The sequence below is a fragment of the Chiloscyllium plagiosum genome, chromosome 7 (genome assembly GCF_004010195.1).
Source record: "Chiloscyllium plagiosum isolate BGI_BamShark_2017 chromosome 7, ASM401019v2, whole genome shotgun sequence".
NCBI lineage: Eukaryota > Metazoa > Chordata > Chondrichthyes > Orectolobiformes > Hemiscylliidae > Chiloscyllium > Chiloscyllium plagiosum.
Window position 1 is genome coordinate 9,766,967 of NC_057716.1, and position 15,269 is coordinate 9,782,235.

The following is a 15,269-nucleotide window of genomic DNA, read 5'->3' on the forward strand; positions in this document are numbered from 1 at the left end:
GCAGAGAGAGGAAAACATTCTTAGATTGTCTTCAGGAGAATTTCCTATAGCTGTATTTGAGTGCTCCAGCAAAGGCGGAAGCACAACTAGATTTGGTTGTTGGGAATGAGGGGGACTCTAAAGTGTCAGTGAGGGAACATTTTAGGGGATGGTGATCACAATATCATAGAGGTTTAGGATAACAATGGAAAATGACATTGATTATATCCAGAGTATAAATAATCAGAGGCGACTTCAGTGGGGCAAGAACAGAACTGGGCTGGATAGACTAGAGAGAGAGATTGCTGGGGAATAAAGTATAACTGAACAATGGGCTACCTTCAAAGAGATGATTTGGCTACAGACAAGGCATATTCCTTCAAAAGGGCAATCAAATCCAGAACTCTCTGGGTGACAAAGGAAATGGAGAACAATTTAAAGAACTGTGTATGTAATGGATGTCAGGTTGACAATAGAATACAGAAGGATTGGAAGGGAGGTGAAAAAGCATATAAGAGAAGGAAAGCAGGCTGATCAGGAAAAAAAACTGGTGGCTAACATAGTGTTAAGATCAATGTGCACGAAGAAGACAATATGAGGTAGGTAGAGGCTGGCAGTCACCAAGTAAGCTGAACAATGAGTGCTAAGAAAGTAAGCTAAATGCCATAAGAAGCAAGTGTCCACGTCCATGCAAAACCATTGTGTGTAAATGCACAAAGTACATGTCAGTTTATGGGCAATTGGGCCAGGTTACTTTGTGCACAGGGACAGAATGTCATGACTCACTGGGGTAGCATACTGGAAATCAAACTCTGCTATTTTTGGAGTTTGCACATAAAATAAAGTTTTTAAAATACACACAATTTACCTGATTATTTACACCCAAGGTTGATAGAAAGCACTTACCAGATTTCTGTACTTAAGAATGACTGACTATTTATTACAAGTAAATAGACTTTAGCTACAGGTAAACATTTGGCAAGTAACACCACAAATTAAAGCTATAATCCCTTTACAGTCCTTCATGTGCACAGGTATAGGCAAAGGAAAACTGGGAGGGATTTCAATGGTTCCCATTTATGGGTTGCTGAGATTATACTTTTGCTGGTCAGAACATTGATTTACAGTGACCTTTCTCCGAGTGCTTCCGGTTTACTAGAGACTTTGGTGGCTGGTTCACTTAAAGGAATCTGATATATCAGTTGAAATTCACAACCTACAGCAACTCCTGAAGGAAAGGTGATCTGGTTTTATTCAGGTTCTAAAATAGATTTTGACTGCAGAAAACAGAGACAGTGTGCTGGTGGACATCAAATGACTTTGGATCTGGTTCCCAGCCCCAAGCTATTCAGTTACCTGAGAACCAATCACATCATTGTTGGCAGACATTGATAAGTGATTACTAGTCCATGGACCAAACAATTTCCTGTTGCTATGCATAAACGCACCTGAATTTATCTCCTCGGCTACAGTTTGTCTGTAACCACTTCAATTATTACTTCATCATACAGCTATTTACATAGTGCTTGCCATGTGTGTTAGGTTTATTTTCTTTTCAAAACATGTAGCAATCCTTTAAAATGTGGTTTTCAAAACGGTTCCATTTCTTTTCAGCCCACAATTTTAAACAGCACAAAAATAACAGGAAACAATATTCAGAGGCACGCAAGTGATTGGTGTCCCCAGGCTCTAAAGCAAAGTGTTGAAGGACTGAAATGGTTGTGCGAGTTTGTCTGAGAGCAGACATGATAGTGTGGAAAGATGGGGTAAATTTGTGTGGAGTAAGGGTTGAGGAGGAATGGGTAGCCATAGAGCATCAGTTATTGTGAAGTAGCACTTGCGTGATGATTGGGACAAGCATTCAGTGAGCTGTAACCGCTTTCGGAGCTGAGAATTTGTGCTGTCTTATTTCTCAGTGGAGGGAAAGTGAGTTGGAATGTTCTCAGACATGCAAATGTAAAGATTATTATGGCCCAATGGGAAAATTCCCAAGTCGTCATTTATAGCGGGAAAGGAAGGTTGGAAAATGTTGACATCAAGAATCTGATATTTTCATTAACATCATATTTTCCCACCTTTCTCACCAATGCTCAAGCCACATTAGAGGAGAAAATTCCACCAGAGATCAAAACCACAGCATTGTTACTGGCGTAAAACTCCAGAAGAAATTAGCAATTTCATGCTTTAAGGAAATTGAGAATTATATTGTTGTTATAATACAATGGAATCCTTTTTAAAGTTACTTGATAGGGCTGACTGAATTTGTAAAAGATTCTATGACTTCAAAAAGCAATACAGAAATAACCTTTGTTCTTACATGACATCATATTAGTCAAAAAAACTTGATTACATGCAAATGTTTGTTACATGCCTGGAGTATAATGACGTTCAGCAAGAGTCGTCTGTGAATGTTTTTTATTTGGTTTTTAAAACAATATCTATTTTAGGTTACATATAAACATGGCAGACAACAGATCTACACAATACCTGCAAGCCTAAAGCAATTCAATTGACTAAGGAGAACATTACATAGGCAAACTTTTTATTTTACATAACTTTCAAACTTTTAACAATGTACAGGTAACAAAATTCTAAATTATTCGAACAGCTAAAAGTAAATATCTTCTAACACTATACAGTACATTCAAAATAGATATGGACCTTCTCACCATACTAGTAGTGTGTTTAGTGGGATTTCTAGTCATGGATCTTTTGACATGTAGCAAATATGAATATAAAAACAGGTATTTGGCTTTTTTAAACCATTTAAGACTTTTTTTTTTAATAATTATTGCACCTTTTATGTCCAGACACATAGTTAAGGCTGATGATTGTAAACTGACACACAGAACACACAAGCCTATCCTTGCCACCAATATACTACACCAAAAATGATAGTCTACACGTAAACACAACCAGTGCTGATGCATAGGTTTAACTTGAATATCAATGTTCGGCAACCATGTATATGATTCACGTGCGCACACACAGGTCTGGCCTCTAAGCACAGCTTTCTCTGAATGTCAGTACAACTATGTTACTTAATAAATTTCTCAGTCCTTGCCAATGGGAGGAATATTGGTATATAGCCATTTAAATGTATTTTTTTTATAGATATGCAAATTAAATCACAGCAGATGAAATGATTCACCATTAGTTATTGTCATTTTTTTGGCATGATTAAATAGCATGGGTATTTAATCTGGGTGCAAGCTAGGGGGCTCACAGTTCCAGAACATTAGTGCTATTCACAATTCCAAAATGTGAATTTCTTCTTGCTGTCCCAGAACTGCCTGCAGTTCTGAGCTGGTTATATGAAATAAATGGGACTCTGGTCAGCAATGTGCATGGTCTGCAGGAGATAGCTGAAGTGGATCATTTTATTATTGTAGCACTGGTGAATGTGGATCACATCATGAAGCACTGCACCACTTTGTGAGGATTCTGTTGCATTGTTCCTAAGAAGACACAAGAGCAAAGCTTTGGAAATGGAAACTTCGTGGTCTGACATCCAATTGTTTCTCGATTTTCTAGTCATTCTCAGACAGCTTACAACTTCACTTTATAGGTTCACTTAAAATAGATGGTACGAAGTTATCTTCATTCAAGTCCAAATCACAGTTGCTCTTGTACATTACTTGAGTCCAAGGACTTTGTGCTACAAAGGTAGAGTAAGAATAAACAATCCAAAGTAAAAAGAAAGCACTGATTTGTCCAGAGAGCTTCCTTGTAACATTATAATTGTCTGCTGTTCCATACTGCTGCATGATTAATCTCTGCTGCAGTTTCTTCTTTTCCAGAAAAGTAAACTTGCCTTTGCAGGAGGCCCCATAAGCATGGGTACCTGGTTTCTGTGTGTAATTTTGATCTGGAAGATAAAATGCGGAAATTGACATGCCTTAACCTCAGTACTGGTTAACCAATGCTTCATTTTCACATTTTACTTTTAACAAGAGAAGCACTGGGTTAAAATACAAGACCATGATATCAAGTAAAGCGATTAATTCAAACTGCACAGTTTGCAGTTGGTAGAGTGACACTCATTTCAGCACTGGCTCAGATCACATTGAAGGTGCCATCTTCTCAACCTCACCCAAGGCATGGTGACCCTCTGGTTAAACTCAACCACCTGTCACCTCTCTCTCTAACGAGAGAACAGTCCTCTGGGACTATTACAATTTTATTAATTTGAATTTATGTAAAAAACATTCCTTCCTCTGTCTCTCATCTAATCTTATTCCCTCCATTCCAAACTGAGTTTGAATTTGAACTGGATTTTAAAAAGGTATAGATTTCACTTTGTCCCTCTGTCATTCACATCCTTTAACAACATTAATAATTAACAAATGATTCAGTGGATATAAGGTGACATTCTGAACCAAAGTATAGAAAACTTAATGTATGGCCTGTACTGTTGAGATTGATTTTATTTCTTCTTTTTAAGATTATGAACTCTGCTGTTTCAGGCTTTGTGTTGCACCAAGGAACATTCACATTCGGAGAACTGGTCCCCTCAAACCTGCTCTGCCATTTAATACAATCATAGCTATCTGTTTCCACACTCCACTTTCCACATGTCCATCTGCCCCAATAACTCTTTACATCCTTGCTGATCAAGAACCTATCCACCTTTTCCTTAAAATGTTCAAAGACACCACTTCTACAATCTTTTGAGGGAAAGTGTCCCTAATGATTTTCTTGATCCTTTGCATGAATAAACACCCTCATCTTTGTCTTAAATGATGACCCCTAATTCCAAATTTTCCCAAGAGAGGAACCATTCTTTCCACACATAACCTGTCATAACTCCTTCAGATCTTCCTCAGTTCTGATACAGACCGCTTTCACTGGCAGGGAAAAGGATGGCCTGAGGCCATGAAGAAAACCCCAACTCTGTGTGCGGAGTTTCCAATGTAGCAAAGGCCTTAACCAATAGTCTGGGAGCTACCAGTTGGGTTCCAATTAGAGAAGCTCTGCTATTCCATTCTTGTTTATTCCCAAAAGCTATCATGTTGGAAAAGAACAATATTTTAACCATTTGTAAGACTTACTAAAAAAAATCCAATTGTTAGCTGGTAGTAAATAAAAAAGATAAAAAGCAGAGACTGTGCTGATGTTGCAGCATTACAATAGTATTTCTGTTCCAACAGCTTTCCATTTATTTGGGATGGGGTAAGTAAAGTGAGAGAAGGTATTATTCCCAAAGTAGAGGATCAGAAATATTTTCATAACCTCAACCACATTGTTAATGAAAAGCAGAGAGCAGATAAATGGCTGAGGACAATTTATGATTCTTTCTCTTGGTCCACAGCCTACACTGGGACCTCAAAATGCACCAATTAACGTCCTGATTCTGAGTCCACACCATTTTCCACTCATCATTTTTTTGTGCTGCATTAAACGCTGATGGAATCACCAAACTCCTTGATATGCGACTCAGAGTGGTGACTAATGGGTTAAAGCTAATGATTCCTCACATGGTAATTCCCGACCTTGAGCATGCCAGCAAGGTGAGGCACAGAGCAGATGGTAAACTCCTTCCTGGCACACCAGGGTTACTCCTGCACATGTTCTAGTGGTCAGATGCAGACCAGATTTGGCAGAAGTCTGGGAACAGGTTGCTTGGACTGACAGCAATCCAAAATTAGGGATTAAATATAACTTTGCTTAAAAATAGAGAAAGTGTATTGTTTAAAGGAAGTTACATTGGTAAGATTTTTATAAAACTAAAAAAATTACACTTACTTGAAAAGCAACTTTCACCACTCAAAACAAAACAGAGCACATAGGACTTGAAATATTAATTACATATTTTCTGTGGGAATCGTTGATGAAATGGAATTGGGCAGATGACCCACCATCACGCAGTTTTTTTTTCCCCCATTGAAACTGAATTTTATCCTCGTCTGACTAAAAAAGGCCCCATTCTTTCAATAGGTGAGTACGAATGACACCTTTGTCCCTCCCAGGAGTTGTACACACTCTAAGTTTCATGTGATTGTACACTAATCTGAAATACAGATTCTCCCACCCACAGACATGTTCTGATTTTGGCCATCTGTGAGAGAGTTGACAGATATCCAGAGAACAGAGGAAGCTCTGATTGCTGAAATGAACATGAAAAATCATTTTTTGAAGGCAGGTCACCCACAAATTTCATGATCTTTACTAAGAATTTCAACAGCTGGAGCAGTCTGCCATATTAAACACGTCCTGACAATATTCTGAGCAGCTAATTGTACCCATGAATTTTTTTTATTTGATCTTTCTTCCAACTCAAAGATCTAATCTCTTTGATTTCATTTCTGTGATATGTGGCTTTTATTCTGTCCACCATTTTTCCTAAACCTTTGAATATCTATGCCAAGAGAAATTTAAAGAACTTGACAATTTCTTTGAGAGGATTTTGAGAGGTTGTTAAGCTGGGGAAAAAAATTGCTTTTTCTTGTCTCACAAATATTCTTCCCTCCTAAAGGTGCTGACTGATTACACTGTTCCAGTGACACTGATAACTCAAGTGACCATTGTTCATTGATCCTCAACAATAAACGTTTACAGACTGTTCAACTGTGGCTGTGGCAGCTAAGCTTGGAATGAAGCATCCAAACAAGGTTTGTTAATAACAATTGGGAGCAGGAACCCTGGCTTAACGTTCTTGTCCTTAACTTGAAGGTTAAATTGAGCTCTTCCACAGAAGCTCCACCATGGACCGATATCCCAGCAAATGGTTAACACTGTGGGAAAGACAAAAACTACTTGCACGCGTAGAAAACCTTTTTTGTTGCAATTTCAGAATTCCCACAGTGCTTCATTAATTCATTGTTCTTGTACAGACAGAGCAGTCAACTCATGCACAGCAAGATCCACAACAGGATGAAAGGCCAGTTAATCTACTTTTTTGGTGTTGTTGCTTCAGAGAGGAATGTTGGTCAAGAAATGGCACAAGTCCTGTTTTTCTCAGAGCCTTCAATATTTAGTACTACTCATTTTTGTTGATTGCACCTGGTTTACTTCTCATCAATAAAGTAGATTCTTTCACTGAATTACTCCCTCAACTTTGCCTGAATCTACAAACTTCCACACACTGGCAAATATACAATGAATGTATCTATGTGTCTGCTTATGGGAGAGAAATAAAAAATGGAAACTGAAGGAAGATAGGATTTGACAAGATATTTCATGATTGCAATTTAGGCTCATATTATTTCTTCAAATCCAAGTGTTGATTATCGAATCTTACACCCTCTTGGTCCAAGGGAGAGAAGCAGAGGTTGGGTGGGATTTAAAAACTGCTTTGCTCCCTTTCTCCATCCCATATCCAAACCGTTTATGTTGAGGTAGGAAACTACATCTATCCAGCGCATCAAGATTCCATTGAAGTCAATTAACCAGTTGCCACCTCCTCCTTTTCTTTATTGTCTATTGCAGCCTGTCTTTCAATAGTCCCCACATTGGTTTCCCAGCCTTGAGGAAATATCCTGCCCCAGACATTGATACTTAGTTGTTAAAAAAAAATCACAAATTATTCTACAGAATTAGAACATGAGTATTACGAGAAAGGTGACATACTGATGCAGTGTCACACAGCAACACAACCACAGAAATAGGTAGAATTAGCACTCACCGTACAAGGAGGTTGCATCCAGGGTTCCCCATCAATCTGCATAGGTAGCAGCTTGGTTGTTCTGCAAATAAATTACCCATAGTTAGATCTGCATTTAGAAGGGGACTTTTCGATGCTATGCACAGATCTCAGGTTGATTAGTAGCGAGAACAACGGTGATATGGGGGGCAGTGGGGGTGGGATAACACAGATTTCAGTAAATATTCGAATGCTACCATCAAGTCTGAACAATTTGCTCTGGAGGTCAATGGATAAGCTGATAAATATGAATAGCTACCTGAGAGTGACGCAGGAACACTGAGCCAGGCGCTTCCCAGCGCTTTTCAGTCCGGTGTAAATTTGCCCCATTTCCATGGCACCTTCAAGGCCAACAACCTCAAGCAGCTGATCACTGAAGTCTGAAACAAGTGGAAAGAAAAACTCAGCTCCTTCTGCAGACATTGACAGTGGGATTTCAGTATGACATATATTTTTGTGCAAATTTTGCTAAAGTGATGGCAAATGTTTCTTCACAGGTGACCAACTGCTTCCCAATTACAGCTTCCAACATTGTTGCCCTGTGAGGAGCAATTTTGTTAATATATTGTTACCTTTAAACAAAAATCTTATGAATCAGGAAATCTATCCTGATGTAAGTCATTTTTTATTTCTGTGGATAATACTCGCTCCATAAAAATAACGTGCAACCTGTACCATAATGCACTGCATTGTGTCATGAATTTGTGATGTAGGTTCATTTACACTCCTGCATTAATTGCTGGGATTAATACTGCTGTGGCTCCAAGTTGCACCTGTAAGTATGAAGAAGGTAAAAGCAGAGTCTTTTTGGGAGAAGCAAGCTGCATTGGAAGGAAGGTGCATTGGAAGGAAGCAAGGTAGCCAAGGAACACAGGTTTATAATAATTGACAAAAGCCTCAGGATGAGGAGAACATTTTATTGTATCTGAAGTGTGATGTTTTAGCTTGAAAGTAACATAAGTGGAGTAAACATTTTGCCGCAGTCTCATACTTCTATTCAGAAGAACCGAATGACTAATGGATTTGTGAACGTGCTGTGCAGTGGCACATTGTACTGCACCGCCGAACCAGTGGCACTAGCTCACAGACCCAGTTTACGAATAATGTGCTGTGGCATCAGCCAAAAGTGGAAATGGTTTGATTGTTAGGAAAAAGCAAGATGACAAGGAACAGTATTTCTTCCTGAAATCCCACAAACAAAATACTCTATTTCTCTGATAAACTAAAGCTGCAAGTTTCAGCTCCCAACCGAATGAAGCACAGATTCTGAAGACCACCAGGAAGCCATCAAATTTTAACGTCTGCCCTTCCTATTGTGACAGAGTTACATCTCAACCTCTGTGAATACTGCTTTTATTGAAAGGTTTTCTTTAAGCCAAGGTCAAATACCAAAACATTCATTGAAATGCAATTACTTATAAAAGCTTCAGCTTAGAAAAATTACACTGAAATGGCAAAGATGCTAAAGATACAAAAGCACTTTGTGAAAATTGCTGTTTTCTTGATCATCAGCTCTAACAGCCCCAACAACCATGGTGGGGCCTGTCTGAATAAGCAGCAGCAAACACTCTGCATTTTTACATGAAGGAATACAAGTTAGATCATGATAGCTACATTCCTGGCATTCTATTGTCAATTGTGTTAAAGTTCTAGGGAAAAAATAAGCTGCAATATTTGACTTGTAACAATGCCCACCAGTGTTTACTTAGAATTTACAGTGCAGAGACTGGCCATTAAATACATAACTAGTCTGTATTTGTCTTTATGCTCGACATATCTCACTGCCCATTCTCCTTCTAAACCCCCAGCCCAGCACCACCCATGTTTCTTTCTGCCTTGTGTAACTGTATCCATGCTATCCATCTGAAACACCTCTGATGGTAATGAGCTCCACATTCTCACCATCCTCTTAGCAATTAAGTTCCTTTTGAATCTTGTATTGGGTTTAATATGGGCAATCGTTTATTTGTGGAACCTAGCTTTGTGGATTCCCCAGAAGTGCAAACATCTTCACTATATCTGCGCTAATAAGTTCCCTTTATTATTGGAGATACTTGAGACATCAGAATTAGGGGACTGCAGATATCTTGGGAGGTTTCAGGGCTGGAGGATATTACAGAGATGGACTGGGAAGGCTACAGGAGGTTCGCTTAAATAGGGGTCAGCGTAGATTAGTAATCACGAGTGTGTCAGGTGAATAGGTGCAAGCTCACAGATGGTAGAATATGGGACCCAGGTCAGGAGTACATTTGAATGATTAAGAAAAATGCTCACCTCAAATCTTTAAAGGGGGATTCAAAATAACATTTGAAAGATGTGTTTAGGATGGGGACAAGGTAACTATTGTTTTGGTTACTATCTATTTCTATTAAAGAAAAATCTTGCATTTATATAGCATCCTTTCAGGTCCTTAAGATGTCCTAAGGCATCTGACATGCCACAAATTACTTTCACAATGCATTCAATGGTGCTGGGTAAACACTTTGAGGTCCAAGGCAAGGAAATAAGATGAATGATTAGCTTTTGGTGAAGCCGGAGGGAGAAACACACTGAAAGAGCACTTACTCTTCCTCAAACAATGCCACAGGATCTTAACAATCTTAAACAGACAGACAGTGCTTTAGTTTAACATTTCAGTCAAAGACCTTGCAGTTTATATGCAAGTCCATGGATTTCACTCAAGGGACTGAACATAGACATGGAGAAATGTTTCTGCTTGTGGGGGAGTCCAGAACTAGGCCCAGAGATATAAATGTAATCTGGATTCAGGAGAAACCTCCTTACGCAGGAACTGGTGACAATGTGATATTAACAACCATATGTAGCCTATGAGAGCATCATGATTTTGACTGGCAAGCTGAAGGCCTGGACTAATGAGCCAGAGTTTCAAATCCCATTGTGATAGCATGAAAATTTAAACTCTGAGTTTTTAAAAAATGGAATTGAAAGCTAGTATCGGTAATGGTGACCATGAAACGACTGTAAAAGGTTGTCATTAAATATCCACCTGCTTTACTGTTGCTCTGTGGAAGGATGGAAATTTGATATTCATATCCAGTCCTGCCATCATATTGTAGATGCCTTTAACTGTTCTGTAAAATGGCCTACTGGTTCATTTGTTTTCAAGATGGTGGCTCACCCTCAACTTCTCAAGGCAATTTAGAGATGGGCATCAAACATTGGCAATGTGTGCTTTGCTGGTGAGGCCAATGATTGAAACAAAAACATGGAAATAATTAAGACAAGCAGCATAGATTCAAGGATGGGGAAGGTGATGAGTGCACAAGGAAGAATGGAATATTTGGTATTTGTGACAGGGTGGCAACGGAAGGAATATAGCACAGGCAAATTGGGCTGAAAGACCTCTTTGAGGCTGTTAATTTATATTAATGACCCAGAGCACTGAAGTTAATTGCAGTGCCACTAACCAATCTGTATTGTTCACTTTCTCATTGAGGTAGTTCAGTGAACAATCAAGGAACCATAGAGCTTTTAAAAAGAAAAGCACCGTGTCCTTAGTACCTACTGAAATGTCAGTCTGGATTAAATGCATTATAGAGAATGTATCGACAGAAGTGGTATGGACTGTTACTGTGCCACTATGGAATCTTTTCATTCACCCAAAGACGTTTCACAACATTATACTGCGTTTGTTGAGAGCTGCAGTTACACCCAGAGCACTGAAGTTAATTGCAGTGCCACTAACCAATCTGTATTGTTCACTTTCTCATTGAGTTAGTTCAGTGAACAATCAAGGAACCATAGAGCTTTTAAAAAGAAAAGCACCATGTCCTTAGTACCTACTGAAATGTCAGTCTGGATTAAATGCATTATAGAAAATGTATCGACAGAAGTGGTATGGACTGTTACTGTGCCACTATGGAATCTTTTCATTCACCCAAAGACGTTTCACAACATTATACTGCGTTTGTTGAGAGCTGCAGTTACTTTGTGGTTGAAGTTAAAACCATCTGGACTGATGCTGCGAACAGATTTATCAGAGGCACACTTGGGAATGTAAACAAGGCGCTCATTCAGAGTATGCCAAAAAACATTAGTCAGAAAACAAATAACTTTTAAAAAAAAAATTCCTTTGGGGTAAAAGAAATAAATGTTTCGAATTCTCGCAACCAACAGAATTTCAAAAAAATATGCTTGCTAGATTTGAACAAAGGTTACGAAATGGAGCTTTTAGTTTATTTTCTTCTGTGCCAATTCCAACCTGTCACCTAAGGGTGCTGACTCCTTGGATGTGATCTCGCCAATGCCAGCTACTTTTTTTGGTATTTTATCCAAATGGTCATTATGGACACAAGATCCTTGACAGTAAGTATTGGTGGGTTATTCAGCATTACAGCGGAGCCTGATCCTGCCTTCATCCACTCATAAATATACACCTGTAGCAGGAGGAGCCATTGGATTTAATTTGGCAGCACAAACTCTCAACCTTCCCAGTGTCTCCCACACTACTCCAAGGGGACTGAGCATTTGTAGCTGTCACCAGCCAACATTTTAGGATGCGGTTATGCGTGTGCATATTGAGGATCGAACCTGAGAACTTTCTTTTTCTCAACAGTGTGGTTTTGCTGTTCGATGAATTCCTGAGACAATTTGGGACAGATTTTCATGGAGCCAGGAAGATTCTGTAACCATCAAAAATGGTGGACAAAACTTGAGCGAGGAAGTCCTCCACATTCGACATATAGAAAGGTACAGCACAGAACAGGCCCTTTGGCCCACGATGTTGTGCCGAGACTTGATCCTAAATATATTCAATTTTTGCCTGAAAAGGGACAGGATTCATACAGGACAGAAACTCTGATTCAGCAGGGCCATTTGACCTCCATGTAGAGTTCAAACTGATCCAATTTTTATTGTTTACAAGATCTGTAACCAGCAGTGGAAGAGTCACAGATTGTTAGAGTCGACATAGTTATTACAGATCATCTAGGCTGTCATGATCTGAAGGTTTTCAAATATACCACTTTTCAAACATATATACAAAAACAAAACCAGGCTTCAGATCTCGGCAACAGTATTAAAATAAATGTTGTAAGACTGCTCTGATCGACAGGAATAGGTGAGGGAGAAAATGCTATCTGGCTGTGCAGTTGCAATAGCTCTTGGTTGACATTTCCGCAAAGGGTCTTATGCTTGGTTGAGTTTCAAAAGCTACAATCATCTTGGCAGGGGTTCTGTATGCACCGATTGGCAGTTCCATTTATCTATAAACAAATTAACTGATTTTGACGTGATGTAAGGTCTGAATAGCATTTTATTTTCATAAGAAATTAACCACTGGAGGAGATTTAAAAGCTTTGAATAGCTTGTGCAAATGGGAGTTCATTTCATATCAAATATGTCAGCGTACTGGCTTAATGTCTTTTTTCTCATTTCCAAATGGCTCCTGAGGTTTACCCATGGTGAATGCTGGGTGAGTGGCTAAGGTGGCATAGAGGGTGTGAGTGGGTTTGATGGGGGAAATTGACTTGGCCTGTAGGATGACAGGCCAAGGGGACCATCTACAGCAACTGAGAAGAGTTTACAGAAGACTTGGACAGTTCTTTATAGCACTCACCCCTTTGGCAATTTACACCTTACCTCTGAAATTGGTGAGCTTGGCTATATATCACCACCGCACCCTTCCCACAAGTGAACATTGCACCTCTTGGGGTGCTTCTAACATATGAATCTAGAAATTTTGTTAGTGAAAAATATCTCTGTTGCCTTAAAATAATCCTGGGATTTCTCCCTCACCCTTCCACTGCCCTCCACATTCAGCAGACACAAGAATGTAAATAGTGTTTCAAGTTCAGCAAAATGCTTCATGAAACCAGCTTTTATACTAACGGCTAGTGATGCATAATGGGACTTTGTAACTGTGTTGGCACCTTGTTGGATCTTGATTCCATATGTGGTAATAAACTAAGGCATAACAAGCTACCTTCTGCCTGGGATAGAAACAGCTGATAATCATGCTTGCCAGAATTTCATGAATGAAAAACAGGATGCAGTGCTGTTGGAGGTGGCATAATGAGGAGCGAAGTGAAAAACACATTATACACACAAGAGGAGTCTTTCTTAGGGAACAGCTCACCTAATGTGCTGAACTTGAGTAATATAATTTCATGCAGCACAGAGTGGGCTCACAAAAATTAGGAAGCAAGTTGCTATAATTATAGTGTGGATAAATAAAATTAGCAGAGAGCAGGCAGTGGGCCAGGGAAGGTGAATTTTCTATGTCTGTGCTCAGGGTAGACACTCATCTGTCTGAGGTGATATTGGAAATTCAATAAAATGAACAGAATTTTCTAACTATTAATTCATACAGATAGAAAATCGTAGTATTTGAACATCAGAATTTCTCATGAATGAAACATCCAATTGAAAACGCGAATCGTCCCAAAATTGTGTTGTGCTGCATTTTTGTCCTTGAACATTGTCTACTTTGGATTTAGCATTCATAAAGGCAGGGGCCTAACATAAATAGTACAGACTTAAAACCACAGTCTATATACTCTTCAGCATGGAAAATGACAGCTCCTCTGCTGAAGCTCTCATCCAATCCTTTGTTATCTCTAGATCTAACTATTCCAATGCTATTTTAGTCAGCCTTCTACCTTGCACCCTCCATAAAACTGAACTCAACCACAACTCTGCCAATACTATTCTACCCTGCATCATATCCCATTTATCTAGGTGCCAAGTTCAGGCTGACCTACATTTATTCCTGGTCCAACATGTCTCGATTTTAAAATTCCCATTACTGTAAGACCTATTTCTATCTTTGCAATCTCTTCCAACTCCACAACCTCTTTGATCTTCCAGGTCTGATCTCTTGACTCTACAATTCTTGCATATCCCTGACTTTAATCAGTTCACTCCATGCCTTGAGCTGCCTTGGCCCCAGGCTATGGAAACTTCTCGCTAAGCATCTCTACCTCCCTCTCTTAATTTAAAGATGACTTCATTTTGTTAAGACTTAGGCCACCTGCCTGACATCTCATTACATGACTCTGTGTCAAAGATTATTTGATAAATCTGTCAAGATGTGTGTTGGGGAAATTTTACAATGTCAACGGTACTATATTACAATCGGGTTGTTTCACATCTGAGAATTGGTTGCAGGTCACCCTTTCCTCAGCCATTTTTCTAGTTTTCTATTGTTACTGTGTTCATTCTGCTATAATCAATGGGGTTAAGCTACTGTGAGAATATGCTTGCCTCAAGACAGAAGAAGGAACTCCACTTTTTGAGACTTCATTCCATTCTTCCAGTTTCTCCATCTCTGTCGCATTTGTTCTGATCACCAAGGGGGGGCCTCAGAAATGTCCATCCTTTTCCTCAATTGAGGATTCCCTGCCACTATGGTCAACAGGGCCCTCAGCATTGTTCTACCCACTTTCCACAATTCTGCTCTCATTTCTCCTCTTAGAGTCATAGTCATAGAGATGTACAGCATGGAAACAGACGCTTACGTCCAACCTGTCCATGCCGACCAGATATCCCAACCCAATCTAGTCCCACCTGTCAGCACCCAGCCCATATCCCTCCAAACCCTTCCTATTCATATACCCATCCAAATGCCTCTTAAATGTTGCAATTGTATCAGCCTCCACCACATCCTCTGGCAGCTCATTCCATACAC

At 39.3% G+C, this 15,269-nt stretch overlaps 1 protein-coding gene across 8 annotated transcripts in view; it reads right to left on the reverse strand.

The window, feature by feature from the left end:
• Nucleotides 1–2,379: 2,379 nt before the first annotated feature.
• Nucleotides 2,380–15,269, reverse strand: part of LOC122551298 (diacylglycerol kinase beta) — a 544,642-nt gene continuing 531,752 nt past the window's right edge. For all 8 annotated transcript variants that reach the window (XM_043692997.1, XM_043693004.1, XM_043692998.1 and 5 more), the window contains 3 exons: nt 7,881–8,001; nt 7,604–7,664; nt 2,380–3,847 (listed from right to left, as the gene is read on the reverse strand). In XM_043692997.1, the coding sequence (XP_043548932.1) occupies nt 3,749–3,847; nt 7,604–7,664; nt 7,881–8,001 (281 nt within the window). In that variant the 3' untranslated portion in view covers nt 2,380–3,748. The remainder of the gene's footprint in view (nt 3,848–7,603; nt 7,665–7,880; nt 8,002–15,269) is intronic.